Source organism: Enoplosus armatus, chromosome 6 (genome assembly GCF_043641665.1).
Source record: "Enoplosus armatus isolate fEnoArm2 chromosome 6, fEnoArm2.hap1, whole genome shotgun sequence".
In the NCBI taxonomy this organism is placed as follows: Eukaryota; Metazoa; Chordata; class Actinopteri; order Centrarchiformes; family Enoplosidae; genus Enoplosus; species Enoplosus armatus.
The window spans coordinates 5,446,582-5,465,229 of NC_092185.1; the positions used below are offsets into that span (position 1 = coordinate 5,446,582).

General features: G+C 41.4%; 1 protein-coding gene across 1 annotated transcript in view; it reads right to left on the minus strand.

The window, feature by feature from the left end:
- The window catches only part of LOC139286229 (RNA-binding Raly-like protein), a 35,284-nt gene that overhangs the window by 15,510 nt on the left and 1,126 nt on the right, over window positions 1-18,648 (minus strand). The window contains exons 2-4 of the mRNA XM_070906967.1: window positions 17,005-17,057; window positions 16,871-16,943; window positions 2,632-2,682 (exon numbers count right to left, since the gene is read on the minus strand). Of these exons, the coding sequence (XP_070763068.1) occupies window positions 2,632-2,682; window positions 16,871-16,943; window positions 17,005-17,057 (177 nt within the window). The remainder of the gene's footprint in view (window positions 1-2,631; window positions 2,683-16,870; window positions 16,944-17,004; window positions 17,058-18,648) is intronic.

The window sequence follows — 18,648 nt, forward strand, 5'->3', positions numbered from 1 at the left end:
CCTTCATATTTATTTTTTCTTTTTGTTCTCTTCATCTTCCACTTTTTCTTGACCATTATCCCTTCTTTCTGTATCATCATCATCTCCCAGCTCAACCTTATTTCAATCTGTATCGCACTCTTACTTTCTTCTGTTTCAATAAGTCCTGGTGATGTGATTTTAATCTCCCCACCTCAGGTCTGTCATCTTCTCTCTCCCTTCTCTGTATGACTGTGTTTTGTTACTGATGGTGTATCTTGTTCCTTCCGTCTTTTATCGCCTGCAGAATAATCTGAGCTGTGGATGGATGGAGGGCGGTGAGGCCAGCAGCTGCACTCATCCTCACAAAATGCCTCTTCAACTGGCTGAAAGCTGAACACAACAAGGTCAAACTGAGATCCACTCACAGTTTTCATCTGTTCCTGGAACTGCAAACAGCTCTCTGAGACAGGGGGATTGTCTCCTAACCTCAGAGTCGCTGCCATCAAACAGGAAACCTGCTTGCCACTGCGTGCCAGACACAAATGGAGAGTTTTGAGGCAGGTTCATGTTCTCAGAGAGGACGACCAATTTCCTCCTCTCAGCTGAAAATGTGCAGTCTGAGTCACTCAGAAAAATATGTTTAGAAGGTCGTCGAGAGCAGTTCAGTTTCCAGCAGCAGCTTTAATATGAATGTCTTTTCTGTCTTTTCCTGTTTGTCTAACGTGCATTCAGAGCACCATTTAAGTATTCAGCTCTGAGTGGACAGTTATTTTCTCCTGCTGCCACCGCAGACTACTGGTTCATGAAAAAGTACTTTGTTTCCAGAACCAGAATGTGTTTCCACATGTTTGGTATTCAAGTGCCGGTAGTTTGAAGTACTTACTTCATGATACTCTCTCAAACACTTTCTCTTTTAAAGTCCAGTTGAAATTAAATTGCATGTTTTTTTGTCTGCTACAGCAACAACTGCTCTATAAATCACTTGTACTGTGTTCTCCTTTGAGAATTTCCTTTTTTATATTTGATATCTTTATATTTGATATTTATTATTTTTGTTTCATGATGGCGCACCCTCTCTTTGGATTACTTCGTCTGAATACCGTTAGTTCTATCTATGTATGAGAATCAAATATTTGCATGAAGCAGTAATCACTGTTCTTTTATTGGCAGATAGCCGGACAGCAGCTTCACAACAACCCACATTAGCTTTCCTGCTAAAGTCTCCATCTTACTTACAAACTTACAAACAAGAACACGCACCTTGTCCTGCACCTTAACTTGTTGAATGAGCGACAAAACAAACATTCAGTGGGGAAAAGTGCACTATTAAAGTCAGTTAGCTCGCTAGAGCACTAATTAAACAGCATGTAAATGTACCTGCAAATGTCACTTTAGTCCGTTTAGATACTGATGTGGTTCTTACTACTATGTAGACTACAGCACAAGTTTGTTTATGTTATCTCTTGTTCCCCTGCCGGGGCTCAGCCTGCCAGCCAATGTCAAACTCAAACACAGAGATGAGAGTATTTAAATACCCTGAAATACCTTTTTTTGTTCCTTTTACTAGTAAAAAACTATTATACAATACATTTAAAAAACACATTATCTTTTACTGCAAAAGTGAATGACTAGATGTGATTTTAGTTGAACTTTAAAATGTTTCTGCTCTCTTGCTGCCAGCTAGTTTCCGCTCTCCTGAACATTCATAAAGAACTGTTAAATCTGCTGCCATGTATCCTCGCAGTGTTGTTGTTAACACATCTCAATATCACAACAACATATCAGGTAGAAGCTCTCGTAACCACGGTAACATCTCCTTCAGTATGAGCTGCTGGCTGGTTATCTAGCTAACAGACTGACTGCTGGCTTCCGTTCACACTAAATAGGCTTCACTAATACAAAACAACACCTGCATTTTAGCAAATATCTGACCTGTTTTATAATATAAGGACCAACAGAGCTGGAAGAAGACTAATTAGATCAGTTCTACTGCACAGCACAAGGATCAGTCATGTTACTGTAATAAGAGTCATGGTGACGGGTCACAATGTGTTTTATTATGTGTTTATAACAATATGATGTAACAGAAGTTCTGACTCTGGGCGTTGAAGACGCGTGTCAATACAATAGTTCTTCATCCAAGACACAAGAGTCACAATTAGTTACATGATTACACACAATCTAGTTTCCCATGACGATATTATTGATAACAAGCTAATTCTTCCAAATAAAATAATCAATAAAATATGTAAATATTGATATATATTATATTACATAGTTAGGTAAAAAGATGTGTTTTAATTCATGTTGATAAATCAGATTCAGGAGCAACAAAGTCAAGATAAAATGGTTTAGTGATTGTTTGTGATTGTATATTAATAACTTAATAATCTGCATCATCATACTGATATCCAAAGCATCAGAACTGTCACCATAGAAGCTGCAGCAACATAAAGTAAGCTAGTTATAAGCTAGTTAACGTATCTCTGCACCAAGGATCATCTTTTTAGTCTGATATCTGTGGTGTTGTCAGGTCACATGACCTCCTCGAACACTGCAATGGCTGTGTGAACCGCCCAGGACCTTTGACTTATGTTCACTATAGCAACCGGAAGCTAGGAGACAAGACAGGAAATGAAACAAACAATGAAGTTAATAGATGATCGGTACCTGTTATAGTGGTCATCTGGGTATCTGTCATACTCCATCTGATAGTCAGACCTGAGGAGAGAGCGAGAGAAATGAACGTTAGAAATAGAAACAGATGAGCAGCCACCTGTCGCTGGAAACCATTTAATGATTGTTGGTATACTGTCCATAAATGCTAAATAGAGGGACTTAAAGTAAGTGTTTCCAAAAACTGAAGGAAAATACAAAATAACACATTTAAATAGAATTAAACAGAATAGAGAAGAAAGAACAAGAAAGTAAAGGCTTATAAAATAACACAATAGAGTCGACTACAGTAGACACCACTGCAACAGTACAGGATAGACTGCAGTGGAATACAATAGATTATAATGCAAAAGTTTGTTTTTTCTGTTCAGTCAAATATTCTACCATAATAAACACAAATAAGTAGAATACAACTAGAATAGAACAGACAATGTTACACGACTATTTGAACAAATAATCATTATTATAATGAAACATTTAATCAAATTGAATTCTCTGTGTCACGCTGCAGCAGTCTGGTGGCTGTGGAGCAGCTCCACAGGCTGAAGCTGAACTGAGCAGATGGCATTCAGACCTACTTATCACTGTGCCAAGGAGCCTGTGGGCAAGGCAGCACACAGTGACAGCGTCTGCACTAAAACTGGAGACTCTGCTCACCCAGAAACAGTTTTATTGGGTCAATAAAACCACAGAGGGCTGGTACAAGTTCTCAATTCACACTTTCAGGCTAATGCTAGTTGGCTACCATCGGCTAATGCTGCGCCGTTACGCCGAAATATATGGAATAAATAACTATATTATTCATGTGCAAAGCCGGTTCCACAACAGTCCAGTGCAGCAGCAGAGCAACGGAAACTAAAGCAGCCTACAAGTCTCACATTTGACCTCTCAGACTCATGTTTTAGTCCCTTTACTGGCTTCTAACATGGTGATTATCTGTAATGTGATTTCTACACAGTCGAAGTGTTACGATCTCAAGTTGGTCCAGTAACATAAAACTAGTGTTGAATATGAGTTGTCAATTTGTTCAGTATGTCAATCTTTTATTTTTTAGATATAGAAGCTGGAATGTAACATCAAAGAGAAAGCCAAAATCACAAACCCACCAGCCCCGAGTAGAAATAAAATCACAACACTAAATGAACTACCCAAAAAGAAAAGTTACAATCCTAAACCTGAATCCCTATCAACACAAACAAAAACAGGAGAAAAGGGAACGTTACATTATATTTCCATTAAAGTTAGGTCAGAGTCAGGTAGAGACAATAGCAAAGACTTTGTAGCCTGGTGTTCTTTTGCTTTGTGTACAATGACACAGCAAAAGTCTGACACATGCTTCGACCGACAACCGGTGGTGGAAGAAGTACTCAGATCTTTTACTTAAAGGTCCCATATTCTAGAAAGTGAGATTTCCATGTCTTGTTTGATTATAAAGCAGCTCTAGGTGCTGTATAAATACTGTGAAAGTATCAAAACGCTCAGTTCACGGAGAAATGCACACAGCCTGTATTCAGACGTTGTGTCTTCAAACGAGGCGTTGGGACTTCCGTAAGGTTGTGATGTCACAACTATACAGTCACCGCTCTCAGCCACGCCCCCAGCAGGTCATCTGCTCCAATCACAGCACGACCACCAAGTACAGGGACGCTCATCCACCCGCTCAGTCTGTCTGAGTTATTCGACCTCTCTGCTCAGGACGACTCTTGAGGTTTTAGGAGGTTGTTCAGTTTGTCTAAAACGGCTCGTTTCAGACAGACGGTGAACTGAGGGGCCGCACGAAAGGCCAGTAGAAGATAAATAAGGACTTTTTTGAACTGTGAATCATGCAAAGCTACTCTAGTGGAATCCCAGAATAAAAATAAAGAGTTGAAATGAGCATAATATGGGGGCTTTAATGTTATATTAGTAATTCCACAGTGAAAAATACTCTGATACAAGTAAAAGCCCTGCATTCAAAACGTTACGCAAGTAAAAGTACAAAAGTATTAGCGTCAAAATGCACTTAAAGTACCAAAAGTACTTTATTATAGGATTATAAATACTGATATTTTATGTGCATCACTTTAATGATGCAGCTGGTAAAGATGGAGCTGATTTCAACCACTTTATATACTGATGGGTATCTTCCAGTAGTCTACATTAATACGTCATCATTTATCAGTTATATTTGGAGAGTCTTGTGTGTCAACAGAATAAGAGTAAGAAGCACAATCTTTCCCTCTGAAATATAGTGGAGTAGAAGTATAAAGTAGCAGAAAATGTAAATACTCCAGTAAAGTACAAGTACTTGAGTAAATGTACTTAGTTACATTCAACCACTCCTAACAACATAATGTTTGAACTGGTTGGTCCTCGGCTGATGCTTCAAATCAGCAACGTTTCAGGGGCGATAACGGCGATCGGTCATTTTAGGCATTTGAACAAACAACAAATGCTGTTTTTCCTGCGGAGGACAGTCTTCATATCTTAGCTCGATGTATCAGAGTCTCATGCTATGTAAATATACCTTTATGGATACAACTTCTAAAGACAGAAGAAGAAGAAACTGTCCTTTTCTCAGCTGGACTGATAATGAAAGAGAGATGGAGACTGAACTCCAAAGTGTGGCACTATTTATCCACTGAGGAGAAGGAATCAATAACCACCTAACACACACACACACACACACACACAGCGACTAGCCTCTTTAACTGAGGACTCAGACTAATAAAGAGAAGCCAGAAGGAGATAGAGGGATGGACAGATGAAGGTAGAGACAGAGAAAAAGGTAATGACTCTGACAGAGAAAGAGGTGATTCGGTGCCAAATTATCCTTCCACTGTTTTGTAAGCAGTCGTATCATCGCTCCTACTGCTGCCATCATTCATCTTCATCAGCTGTGATGGGTATTAATCAGCGTTTAACGACGGTATCGATCCGAGACCCACTCAGAGCTTCAGGCTCAGTCGTGCGTTTCCTATTGAGCTGTGTAGGAGCAAACCTTTAAACATGACTATTGATCCTCGGAGCCAGATCACACTAAATGACTCTTTTATGGCTCACACTGCTGGTTTATCTGTGTAATTAGGTCTGATATTACAGCAGCAGCACCACCTGAGAGGACCCTCCTCGCTGTGATTATAGGCACATAACAAGCGATACAAGCGGCTACTGAGGTCCTCATAAACCCAGTAAAAAATGTCCTTCAGGCTGTTTTGGATTTTATGTACAACAGTCTGGGCTCAGGTCCACTGTGGTACAGTTTAAAATTAACACACTCTCACTTTTACGTCCCTTTTCTTTCCTCCTCGTTGCTGCTGAGGGCTGCTGGAGCTTTTCTCCAAATCAATTGATTTGAATTCACCTGACTAATTACACAGCAGCTCCACCCGCATTGGAAAGGCCTCCTGTTGTACGAGTTCAATGAAGATGTCGTTTCACTTTGATCTTATTTGAGTGGGTACGTTTAAAGTTATTGCATTTTCAAAACCCATTTTCTCCAGACAGGCAGAGAGTAAAGCCTGATTCACATGGGGGTTCACAGATTTTTGGAGTGGTCAAAATGGGACCAGGATCAATCGATGCGTTACGTGTACAGTCACTTGCACAACCTAAAAAATGTATTTAGTGTTAGGTTACTCTGAACACAAAGGCTGATCCAACATACTGTCAAAGCTCTAAATGATACATTTCTCTGCAGCGTCCATAATAATTTACCAATAATGATAAGCGCATTTTATTTTATTGGCGAGCACTTTTCAAGCAAGGAGCATAAAGTCCTTTCATTGCAGGGAGACGGCATAAAAAGTCAAACACATATAAAAACTAACAGCATAAAAGACACTCATACATAAAACCGTCCACCCTGTCCCCTTTATATACTAGAGATGTATAACAATCCAAATAACGTTATTCGGGGGAAAGCACAAATAATGCGATGGAAACACATAAACCACGCCCATTTCCAGTCGTTTAACCGAATACAGAGACAGATCATTTTGTTGGTTGAACAGATACAGTCTCTGTAGAGCTCTATTACATACAACTAACTTGCAACCACAAATTTATTTTGAAGGAAACACAATGCCGGCTTGATTACCGGAAGTTGAACCAGGCTCAACTATTGCCGCACTGTCATCCAACAAGGTGCTGCATGGGCCACTCACATACATGCAAGCGCAAATTCCTGGTATTTCTACTGTTTATCTCGCAATTGTCGCGAGAAAAGATAAAATAGTTGCCGATCTGTTACTCAAACAGGACTCGTATTTCATTATCTGAGTCTAGAGCCACGTTAGCAGCTCAGTGAGGCTGTAGTAAAGCACAATGTTGCTTTAAGCTTTTGGACAGTAAGTAAGGAGATAAAAATAAAAACATACCAACAAGAAAACAAAAAAAATTATTCTGATTCAGACAGATGAATAAGATGGTCCTCATCAGACAGCCTGTGTTGGGTGAAATCATTTGTGATGGCCTGTTTGCTCTCCAGATTGTGACAAATTCACATGACCTCTGCGGTTACAGGAGGATCTGAGGTAATACCACATAAATAAATAGGGGTTTAATTCCATGAAAAACATCACAGCTGGACCTGCTCCTGATTCAATTATTAAAATCCATCCAATCAGTCTGCAGCATTAGAAACAGAAAGCCTCTATTCAGCGGGTTTACCTCTTTTTCCCTGGTTTTTGGAGTATTTTGGTCATTTCGGGGGACATTTCATCACCTCTGCGACAGATGTTAAGCTGCTGTCTGTCTGTCAGCAGGATTTCTCACAAACTTAACGACAGCTTTCCCTCAGATTTGGAGGACAGATCAGCCTCAGGCCACAAGGAGCTAATTCCAGGCCCAGGTCCAGATTTCAGTACTGCTCTTGAGGGCATGTTTGCAGGGTCAAAAGCAGAAATCAAATTACATTAAAGGTGACAGAAATTATGCATTTGGGAGCAGCAGTAAGGTTTGCACAGGTGCATCATAAAATTTGCATTTCTTGACAGATAAACACCTGATCTGAAAGAACTGGTTTATGTTAAACCATAATTTCATAAAAACATTAACAGACGCATCATCTACAGAGGGCACTGCAGTCAAATAAACACATGACACCTCCAACAACAAAAACACAGTAACAATCTAATTATCTGGAGTATTTTATCAGTGAACTATTAAAAGTATCTGTTATTAGCAGACCCTGATTTATCCCTGTGGATTATTATTTTACTTTACTTTTACTTCGTTAGTCTACCCTTTACACACAACATATATTTCCTGTCTGTCCGTCCTGGGAGAGGGTCTAAGGACAGAGGGTGTCATATATTATGAGGCAAAGTTGTGATATTGGACTATATGAATAAAATGTACTTGACTTGACTATTTTAGCCAGAAATAAAATGAAAGAAAAGATGGTTAATGAATTGCACTATGGGTATATAAAGGAAACTCTGGTTTCTTTTAGTTTCTTTTTTGTGGAGTAAAAAGTACAATAATTCCCTCTGAAGTAAAGTGGGGTAGAAGTTTAAAGTAACATATATGGAAAAACTCATGTAAAGTACAAGTACTTAATACTTTAGCTGTGAAGTTGCGTCAGTATTGCGTTCACAATCACAGTGAAGAAGTCCTTTCAGGTGTTAATAAGGCCTCTGCTCGGCGCTGTACTGCTGCAGACCCTAATGGTGTTCTTAGAGAACTCAGTGGCTGTTCTCTTGATGGGAATAATTACACGGCAGCAGAGAACGTCAATAAACACCGCGGACAAACACATTTAGAGAGAGCTTTAGTGGAGAGGGAGAAATCAATGATCTGTTCAAATATCCTTTCTTTATTGTGCAGCGAGCGATGTGAGAAGTCTGCCTTGTGTGTGTGTGTGTGTTTTTTTTTCTCTGTCTCTTCTCAGCAGCAGGAATCTGGCGGAGGAAGCAGCCTAACAAGGTGTCAGACAAAAAGTGGAGGTGAGCAGAGGGGAGAGCCGAGCGTTCACGAGGTGAGCGGAGGAGTAAACATGGCTGAGCTGAGCTGAAACGCAGCACAATGAGAGGAGACACGGCGAGGAAATGATGAGGAATTTGCATTTATATAGCTGCTACTTAACGCTCACCCCCTCCAACACTAATGATAGCATGCAGCCTCAGTACCTCAGTAAGTGTGTGTGTGTGTGTTCATACATATTCATATTCATGCCTTGCAGGGTGAGTGTCTGGCGGCAGGTGAGACCACGCCAAGCAGTTTGGTTTCGTCTTCCTCGCAGCAGTTGTGTTCCTCCTCCTCAGGCACACACACACACACACACACACACACCTTCCATCGCCATATCCATTTATTCTGATTTACCGCTCACCCTCACCAGCCTGCTGCAGTGTCATAAATCAGCGGCGGCGTACTGTAGCGTGCCGTGGTGAGACGGCGGTTAATGGGCCGTTCAGCCGTGTTCCTGCCACCTCAGCTCGGGTCAGGAGGTGACCGCAGGCTGCAGTCAGCTCTGAGGTCCACGGAGACTGTGGATATCTGGAGGTGAGAACTTAAGCCACATAATGTTACTGCAATTACCAGTTTCTGCCCTTTAAATACCGCTCATGTCAACATCTAAGTTGTAGTTACAACTCGGAACCTCTGATGTATTCGACCTCGTGCTTGATAATATGTAAAAGCATGTAAAAGCAAACAAACATGGACGCCTCACGTCAGCCAAAGTCTGTTGTTCGAGGCAATTAAACCCAAATTTGGGAGGAGCTATTTCGGGTGCACCTGGTTCCTGGTTTTCCCATAGACCATTTTTTACGTGACTCACAGCTCTTCTACTGCTTGGATGGACATGAAACTCTAAATCATCAACACAAACATGAACAACAAGATTTGGTTCTTTGATAAAAAGTCAACCTACAAGACTGTGGACATAAAAACTATAAGTTAACTACGACTCCCAAGGTGCATTTCAGCCAGAATCAGTGATTTTAAATTTCAGTTACATGCATTTAAAATCAATTCACTTTTAAATTTTGGGTCAATTTTAGATGAATTCAGTAACTGTGGTGTCGTGTTTTGTTCTTAACTGCAACGACGACGTAGTTTGAATTTGCTACAGCTCTGATTCGCGCCTCTGACTTGCTTCTTCTCCATAGCAACGGCAGCCGAGACTCATGGGTATTGTAGTATTGCATTATCCAAGAGAGTCCCGTGTTTCTATGTTCAGTAACATCGAGGAGAAAATGTAATGGGAAAACATTTCATAATCTTTTTGAGGCATTTTCCTGTTTAAATAAAAGCACTTTTAAGGCATCCAGACTGATCATAGCCTTAGTTCTAATTTTACTGTACTTGTACAATTATACATAAAGATTTATTATACTGAGTTCACCTTATTTGAGATCGGACAAATAGAGTTAAAACATATTTTATCTGTAAATAAACACAATGAAGAAACCGTACACATTCTACAAAACAGGACGACTCTGAGCTCCAAATAAGAGCAAAACAACAATAGTGCGGTGCATCTGCTGGAACAACCTTTATCTGCATTATTATCTTAATTATATTTAAATAGCATGTTTTGCAACTGCCGGTAAACACGTTCGGTCATTTCAGAGTTGATGAGGTGAAACAGGGAAAACAGCAGCCGCCATCACAGCTTCAAAGGCGACATTTACATTTAAACTAGGAGGCTGTTTGGTTTTCTCTCGGTTTACCTTCCCTCTGTGTGTGTGTGTGTGTGTGTGTGTGTGTGTGTGTGTGTGTGTGTGTATGTGAGTGTGTGGTGGGTTAAATGGTTTTTGTTTTCTTGTTTTTTTTGTGCGGCCTCTTTATCGAGCTGTTATTTTTCTCCTCAAAGGAAACGCTGATTCATCTCTTTCCACTAAACGCTCATCTCAGCAGGGCGATCGAGGGACAAGAAGACATAATTACAGTGTTCTGCACAGTGCTCTCTCTCTCTCTCTCTCTGTCCCATAAAAACCTTATCTCTCTCGATCTCTCCCTCGTCCTCTGTCTCTCCTTTGATTCCTCTGCCTCCTCACTCAGTGGATGTGAAGTTAATCACAAGGTGGTAAAAACACCGTTTATGCAGTCGGAGAGTCCAACTCTAACAAACCCACAGATCAATGTGAAACCTGTACAAACTGAAACCTGCTGGGAGTCGGTGAAGCTTCCCCATCAGTTAATTAAACGCTGATTCACACGGATTCAGTGGGAAGCAACCTGCGGGCGTCCCAGCATGCCGTGCGCGTCGGAGGCAGCTTTGGTGATGTTGCTCCTCTTCGACTTCAGCAACAGAAACAAGACACAAAAATAACATCCAATAATATAAGGCAAACAGCTGGTGGAGCTGTAGCTGTTGTGGTGGTTTTAGCAGTATTATATCTGTATTTACAGTACAACAAATCAGTCACAAAATCAACAGCATCCAAGCCTTTCTAATTTTAAGGTTTTAAAGTTTTCTTCCTGAACTCCCATGTATTTACTAAAAAATCTGAAGGTCTCATTTTCAAATGACCATCTCAGACGATGTGAGTCATTCATGACCTTCAACTCACTTGTATCCTCTACGTCATAAAACTAAAGGTCATGAAAGTTGCAGTAACGAGGGGCAGTACAATGTCTACTTCTCCCTGATGACACAAAGCAATAGTAGAAGTGGTGAAAGCCGGATCGGCTTCAGTGTTTTAAACGATGTAGTACATCTTCCCAAATATCAATATCAGGTAACGCACTTCGTTGCTAGTCCAGGTTAGACATCGATTCATCCTCTGGCTAGCTGCTAGCAGCTGCTGATGTTGCTCATCCCAGAATGCAAAGCGCACCTGGCTGCGGAAGCCATTTAGCTCAGACTCGTAGGAGGGTCGGAGGGAAGTTGGATCGTGTTCCCACTTATCTGTGAATTAATATGTGAACTCGGGAGTGAAGATCAAAACAACCACACGAGACCCTTTACAGGAAATGGTCTCGGTGCGGTTGTGGTAGTAGCAGAAGTATTATCATATATATATAGTAGTCTATTATACATATAAAATACATACAGTATATAATTACTACTGATGCTGATAGTACCTGTAGTAGCAGTAGTAGAACACTGTGGTTAAAGTTCACCCTGCTTATGTCTCTGAAGCTTTTTATTTGTCTTTTCAGACACCGTATTCATTCACTGCTGCAGCCAAACGGTGATGTAAAGGTCAAAGGTCACTCAGTGACATCGGGATGACTCCCTCTTGTTGTGTGTTTGGATGCTGAGCAGCCGACTGGACAGCAGCCGTCCTCAGATCCCCGGGGCTGATGAGAGACAAACCGCTCAGGCAGGACCAGACCGTCCAAACTGCATGTGTGTGTGTGTGTGTGTGTGGTCTGACACTTATATCATTATGAGGACCAATTTGAGTTTTACCCTGACACCCTGACAATGACGACATTTTTGGAAAGTAACAACATTTTGTCTGGTCTTGAAGTCTGTTTGAGGACTATGACTTGGTTTGAGGGTTTGGGGCAGGATTAGGTTCAGGTTCAGGTGTATTTTGTCACCAGAGTAACCAGGTTACTCAGAGAAACCAGGTTACGTGGATAATGGGGGACCGTGCTTACATGCACTGTAGTAACCTGATTACTGTAAATCTGTGTACACATGCAGCAGGCCAGGAATCAGATTTCTTCCAATGACCTTATTTTGGAAGCATGACTTTCTTATTTTAACTGTAGTAGTATTAGAAGACGCTGTGTCTGTCCTGAAGTCCTGATTTATGCATTTATTGTTTTGGTGTGTGTCTTGTTGGAGCTTAACAAATATTCAAATGTTTCTTTTGTATTAGTCTCAGTTTTAGTCAGACTTCAGATGGAATTAAATACGAAGAGGCATCATAACGTGAAATGATCTCTCTTGTCATTCATCAACAGCTGTTACTTTCCCTGTCCGCGTTCTCCAGGAGAAATCTACCTGGAGAAACCAGGTTTCTTGTTTACCTGACAAAGAAATTATCTTATCCTCTTGTTGCTTAAGCGCATGTAAACGCACTGAATGAGGGTCCTCACAAGTATAGACTTACAAGCGTGTTTGTGTGTCTGTATGCATACCAAACACAGTGAGGATGCAGCCATCGATCATACTGGAGTGATTTAGTGAAGCCCTGGAGAGGAGTTGCATAATTACACAACAATGCCTCTGTGTGTGTGTGTGTGTGTGTGTGTGTGTGTGTGTGTGTGTGTGTGTGTGTGTGTGTGTGTGTGTGTGTGTGTGTGCGCTCAGCAGGACCGCAGCTCTGACTGAAGACATCATGTCATGTTGAACTAACAGCTGCTGGACTCTGACACAGATCATCCAACATGATGACAAACACCTTCACTTCACACTGACTGCAACTAAACAAACACATGCAGAGAGAGACTGAAACACAACAGAGTCATTTGTTTTTAGTCTATTTCAGTTTGACTTTGGCTTATTGCATCTGCGTTAGTGAGACTGAGGTAGCTCCAGTTAAGTTTATATTTCTCCTCTGCTGTGGTCTTTTGCCACTTTCTTCATCATCAAAAAATGTGTCATTGTGTTTCCATTCACCTGTTTTTATGAGCATTTTCAACTTGAAAATGTGGAAACGCCCGGAAATGCAAAAATATAGCAAAAAAAGTTTTTACGCTTGGCTGAGGAGGAAAAGCATGTGACTTAAAGTGAAGAGCTGAAAACATCAGATCTGTGTGGAGCGTTTGAACTTTGACCGGAGCTCTCTTCTTCTTTAATGCTTTAATGGCACTCGACAAGAAAATTGTTTATATTGCTGCGCCCACCTCCTAATATTCACAGCATATTACTAACATGTGGATGGAAGGAGTGGAGAAGTGGATTAACACACATTTTCTTTTGATGACTTTCTGGAAATTCAGTTAAAATTTGTGCAACATTTGGATGGAAACGTGACTACTGGCAGGTAAAATAATCCAACAGCCGAGAGACGCGAGCATCGGGAATGTGATCAAGATCAATTATCAGCTCATTGTGACATTGAAGAAGACAATTAATGCAGCATTCGAGGCGCATCACGACACCCCGGCATGTAGACACAAACTTTATTTACTTGCTTCCTTTGTTCTCTAATGTGACATTTGTTCACTTCTTCCCAACACAAGTAACTCCTCCTGATTCCTCATCTTCCTCTAACACCACTATTGGTGTGTAGTGTGCCATGACACCTTCATCTCATCTGATTAACGACAATCTAATCAATTAACAAACTTCAAGCAGCCGGTGGAAGCTTTAAGCCAACACAGTGATTCCAGAGGGGAGACAGACTGGAGGGAATGATGTTTTTCTCAGAGCTGCTTAACACACACACCCACACAGCTCTGTTTCCTTCACCTCAGATCAGACCTCAGAGTTTCCCCGGAGTCTCTGTCTCTGAAGCTCAGAGTCAGTCAGAGCGATGCAGGCGCTGCTTTAAAAAACGTCTCTTTAAAAACTTAAAAGGACGTCTGCGAGGAGAGAAGTGATTTAAAATGCAGGACGGGGCGACCGACGGCTCTCTGAGGGCTACAGCCTGAGAGACGAAGCTGTGGAGGATCAGGGACGGAGCGGGGAATCGAAGGGTAAATCATGAGACGATACCATCCAGATATTTAACCTGCGGTAACGACAGCGTCATGGTACGGTGATTGCAGTGATTCTGCAATATAAATAACATTTTGTAAGAAAAGACAATACTTGAACACTCATATTTCTTGTTTTACAGACCTACATGCAGACAGTTTGAGCTTTTTTAAAAAACACTCACCGCGAACAAAAAAACTGTTATAATACTGAATCAATAAAGTATCAAATATGTCACATTATTGATATTTTGTCCCACCCTTAACCAGGAAGCATCCCAGTGCATCCAGTCTGACCATTAGCCTGCCTCCCACTAACAGTGTCCCTGCAGCACAGTCACAGGATATTTTCATCTTGATGATTTACAACGAAATGTTTCTACACAACATGCAAACATAATGAAGTGATATTGGCATGAACATTTGCTATCTTTACCACCTTCCACACACACACCTCTTCTCATCAGTCTGTGTGTGTGTGTGTGTGTGTGTGTGTGTGTGTGTGTGTGTGTGTGTGTGTGTGTGTGTGTGTTTTCTGCAGTATTTCCCCATTTGAACACACCAGGTTGTGTTCCAGATGGGTTCGGCCTCCTTCTCTGTCTCCTAATCAAAACTAACGACACTAAACCTGCTCTGAGCAGCAGAGAAGTCGCCTGAAGACATCCAGCATCTCAGTGAGGATCCAACATTTATCAATGACAAAAGTATTCACAAGTAACAAAGGGGGGGAAAATTACAAGTAACAAGAGGAAACTTATACATGTCGTCCCAAGTTTCATCAAAGTCAGATCAAGTTTCCTTGAAGGGAAAAGCTCATCTACTCGCCTTCAAACTTCACAACCAAAGACATTTAGGACCTGATAAGACTTCTACAGTCTCTTCAACACATTAAAGATTCACACGACTTCAATCTTTTAGTGTTGTTGGACTAGAATTGCCTGGAGACATGTGATGTAAGTATTTCTGTGTTTCACTTGGCACAATTGATCTAGTTATCTCTGGAAAAGGTAACACGTTAGCATCCCAAGCAAGTTTGTAATCAGCCTGTTGAAACAAAACAATCCTGATGGGACGTGTTCACACGTCATCCATCTGTTTCTCTTATCAGATTTGACTCTTCTGATGGATTTCAGCTCTCTCCTTCTCTGTACAATGAGTAGCTCGATGAGCCTCCCGAATTTGTGCCCATAATGCTCTGAGAAAAAAAAAAAATCCTCTGCAGTCTCAATATTTCTCAACACAGTGCAGGGAGGGAAAAAAATGTAACATCAAATTACTGAAATACCACGTGTACCACTTCATGTCGGTTTCTCACAATAATGGCAATAATGGCAAAGAATTGAAGCTTATTTCAGCCTGTTCCCTCACAGAGCCGCAGCGCTGGTCCATGCAGAGGGAACTGTTCCCACTGGTTCTCTCCAAGGACCCTCAACAGTCTCAGTGGGGCTGGCTGTGTGCTGCCTGGCCGTAAATCCCAGCTCTGGCCGGCGCAGAGTCGTGTTCGTCCCGGCTTTAATCCGTCCAGCGGCGGGCGACAGTGGGATTTGGAGGACAGTTTGGCTTTAGTTTCCATGTAAACAGAGAATGAGGTTAAAGCTGGGGACAGCTGGACCGTCACTCACTGTCAGCTTCACACAAGCACCAACAGCAGAACCTCAGACAAACAACCAGCACTGAAGAGTACTACTGTTCAAAGTGTGTGTTCAGTATTCTTATAAAACACTAAATGTTGGCAAAATATCTCTAAATATTAATAGAAATATAGCATCTTGAATTCAACAACTTTGCGCCATTTTTGAGTGCAGATGTGACGCATTCTGCCACAAACATATGTGGTATATTTCCATTTGCGTGTCATTAGTGTTTTACAGGTGAGTCTCTCTCACTGCATTTAAAATCATAATCCTTAAGATTTTCATGAAATAAAACCAAATTTTCAGCGGTGGAGATCAGACCCTTTACTTAAGTAAAAGTACTAATACCACACTGTAAAAATACTCCATTACTGCACTGACAATGTGTCTTGAGTAAATGTATGCAAGTATAATCAGGAAAATGTACTTAAGTATTAAAAGTAAAAGTAGTCGATGCAGAAAAATGTCCTCTGTGACTGTTATTATATATCGTTAGATTATTATTACTAATGCATTAATAATAAATATTTGGTGTGTATAATTCAGAAGAGTCCAAAGTGACACCTTCACATGCTTGTTTTGTCCAACCAACAGTTCAAACCTCAACATAATTAAAAATACATTAAAATTATGAGGAATGTATGAGGGAAAAGAATCCAATGCTACAATAATAATAATAACAACAATAATAATAATAATAATAGCTGGCCGAGACGGTGGAGACATGATACAATATAAATATGGGGACCACAGTCTCTCCTTTTTCACACAGAAAAGTGACAGGAAAAGTGTAAGAATAAAAAAAAGAGAGCTTGAGAGGGAAGTTCAAACCCAGCTTACTTCCTCACCTCCACACAGCTGACCAATCATAGCGTATCGTCAGTGTGAAAGATTGAGAAAAATTCCCGGACAGAGTTGGAAAGCTCTCCAAAGCTAGTCGACCATCTGACAAGCAGTTCTGAAGAACGATACAGGCAACTAAAGCTGCTGGACCTGCTGCTCCGTCCTGCCCTCCTCCACCGGCTCCACCACCTGAGCCATGGACATACAGTGCAGCGACGCGGACTCACCTGTCGGGGGCGCTGCTTCCTCTCTTGGCTGTCGTGGAGCGACCGGCTCTCAGCTCGCCGTTCATCCCGGTGTCTGAAAAACAAAAACAAACCGTCAGATCAGGTTAGACGCTGACTGACGCCGGGTGTCTCACCACCTGACTCGAGGGAGACGGCGATGAAGGTGGACAGGTAACACAGTCTGACCCTGCAGCAGGCACACACACACTACTGCACAGTAAACAAACAACTTCCATAAACCCTTGTGGCTTACACAACTCACAAAACTAAATGAATAGGGCAACAAACACACACACACAGACCCAGCGGGCTCAGCCGGCCACCTTAACGAGCGGCCTGAGAGTCTAATTGGCCTCCATCTGTCAGACTGGGATTCATTTCCTCTCACATTCATGATGCTTCCCTCCTTTAAACAACAAATATGTAGCTGTCCGTCAGCCTGAGAGTAGTCTCTCATAGCCAGACCTATCTCCACACAACCATTATCATTCTGAGATAGAGGGGGAAAAAACGCTCTGGCTTATTTCTTTAAACCAATCATAATCATCTTGGGCGGTGCTGAGCCCAGGACGCACGACGAGTGGAAGGGGAGGAGAATGCCGACTGAAATAGTCGGCCAATGGCAGACTTATCCCGACAGCCTACATCCGGTGAGTCAGACTACTTGAATGTAAACAAATGTCGTTTTAGGGTATTTTTTCATGGGAGGACCACATATTCATCGGTGGCGATACCTTCACTGACTCCTTCTGATCTCGAGCCTTGTTTGTGTTTCTTTCAACCAATCACAGCCCGGGATGCAGCGACGATGGCCTTGCAACACGCAGACTCAAACTCGCAAACTCAGATACAAACAAGGCATTTTGGAGTTAAGTACAAGATATACTTGTCGTTCAAAAGGTTTAAAGTTGCATCAATTACTTTTGACCACTAGGGGGCTGTATAACTCCAAAACAAGCTGACAGACTCACAGCCCTGACATATTATTGCCTTTTTGAGTTGTTCTGGCTAAGATGTTAGCAAACAGTTGCTTGTTTACACATCCAGCAGACGTTTACACATCTAGCAGACACACGTGTTTAGTCCAACATTCACTCTCCTTTTAGCTCTGGTTTGGTCTCCACCATCTAAACCAAAACCAGAAGCTAGACAGAGGCTAAAAAGCGCCGTAGTGCTGCAGAGATGGTGATCTATGTATGTTGTTTCTTGTACCTCACCATCACAGGGGAGGCTTTTTGCTCTGGTACTATTTATATATAGTGTCAGACAGTGTTATATCCGTACTCTGTATAAACTGAGGGGCTCATTGATCTGCAGCAGAGGCAAGTCGTATTGATCAGCAGAAGGTTGTGGGAAACATTCCTCTGATTAACTGATGGATCTGATACAAGCTCTATAAAAGCTCTCTCTCGCTCAAGTGAAGAATATATTCTTGCTGCTGCCATCATTTGTCCTGTTACACAAGATGAAAAACAGCTCACCTGCTACACACAGTTACACCATTCGTTACATTTCGACTGTAGTTTTCTTCGTGTTAGTTTGTAAAGTTCTGGAAACTACTGTCTACATCTTTCTTCTTCTCTTCTTATGAAACGTCATCAGTCACGACCCACGTCCTTTTCCAGTGCCAAGTCCACTTTTAAGTGCGGTTCAAATGCCTGGAAATATTGTTGCTCTGCCCATTTTATTGAGAATGATTTGGGAGCTGACCTATGTATGTAAACCTGGACTAGACAATTTAACATATGTTGTTGATTGTATCAAAATGATGTCTACTT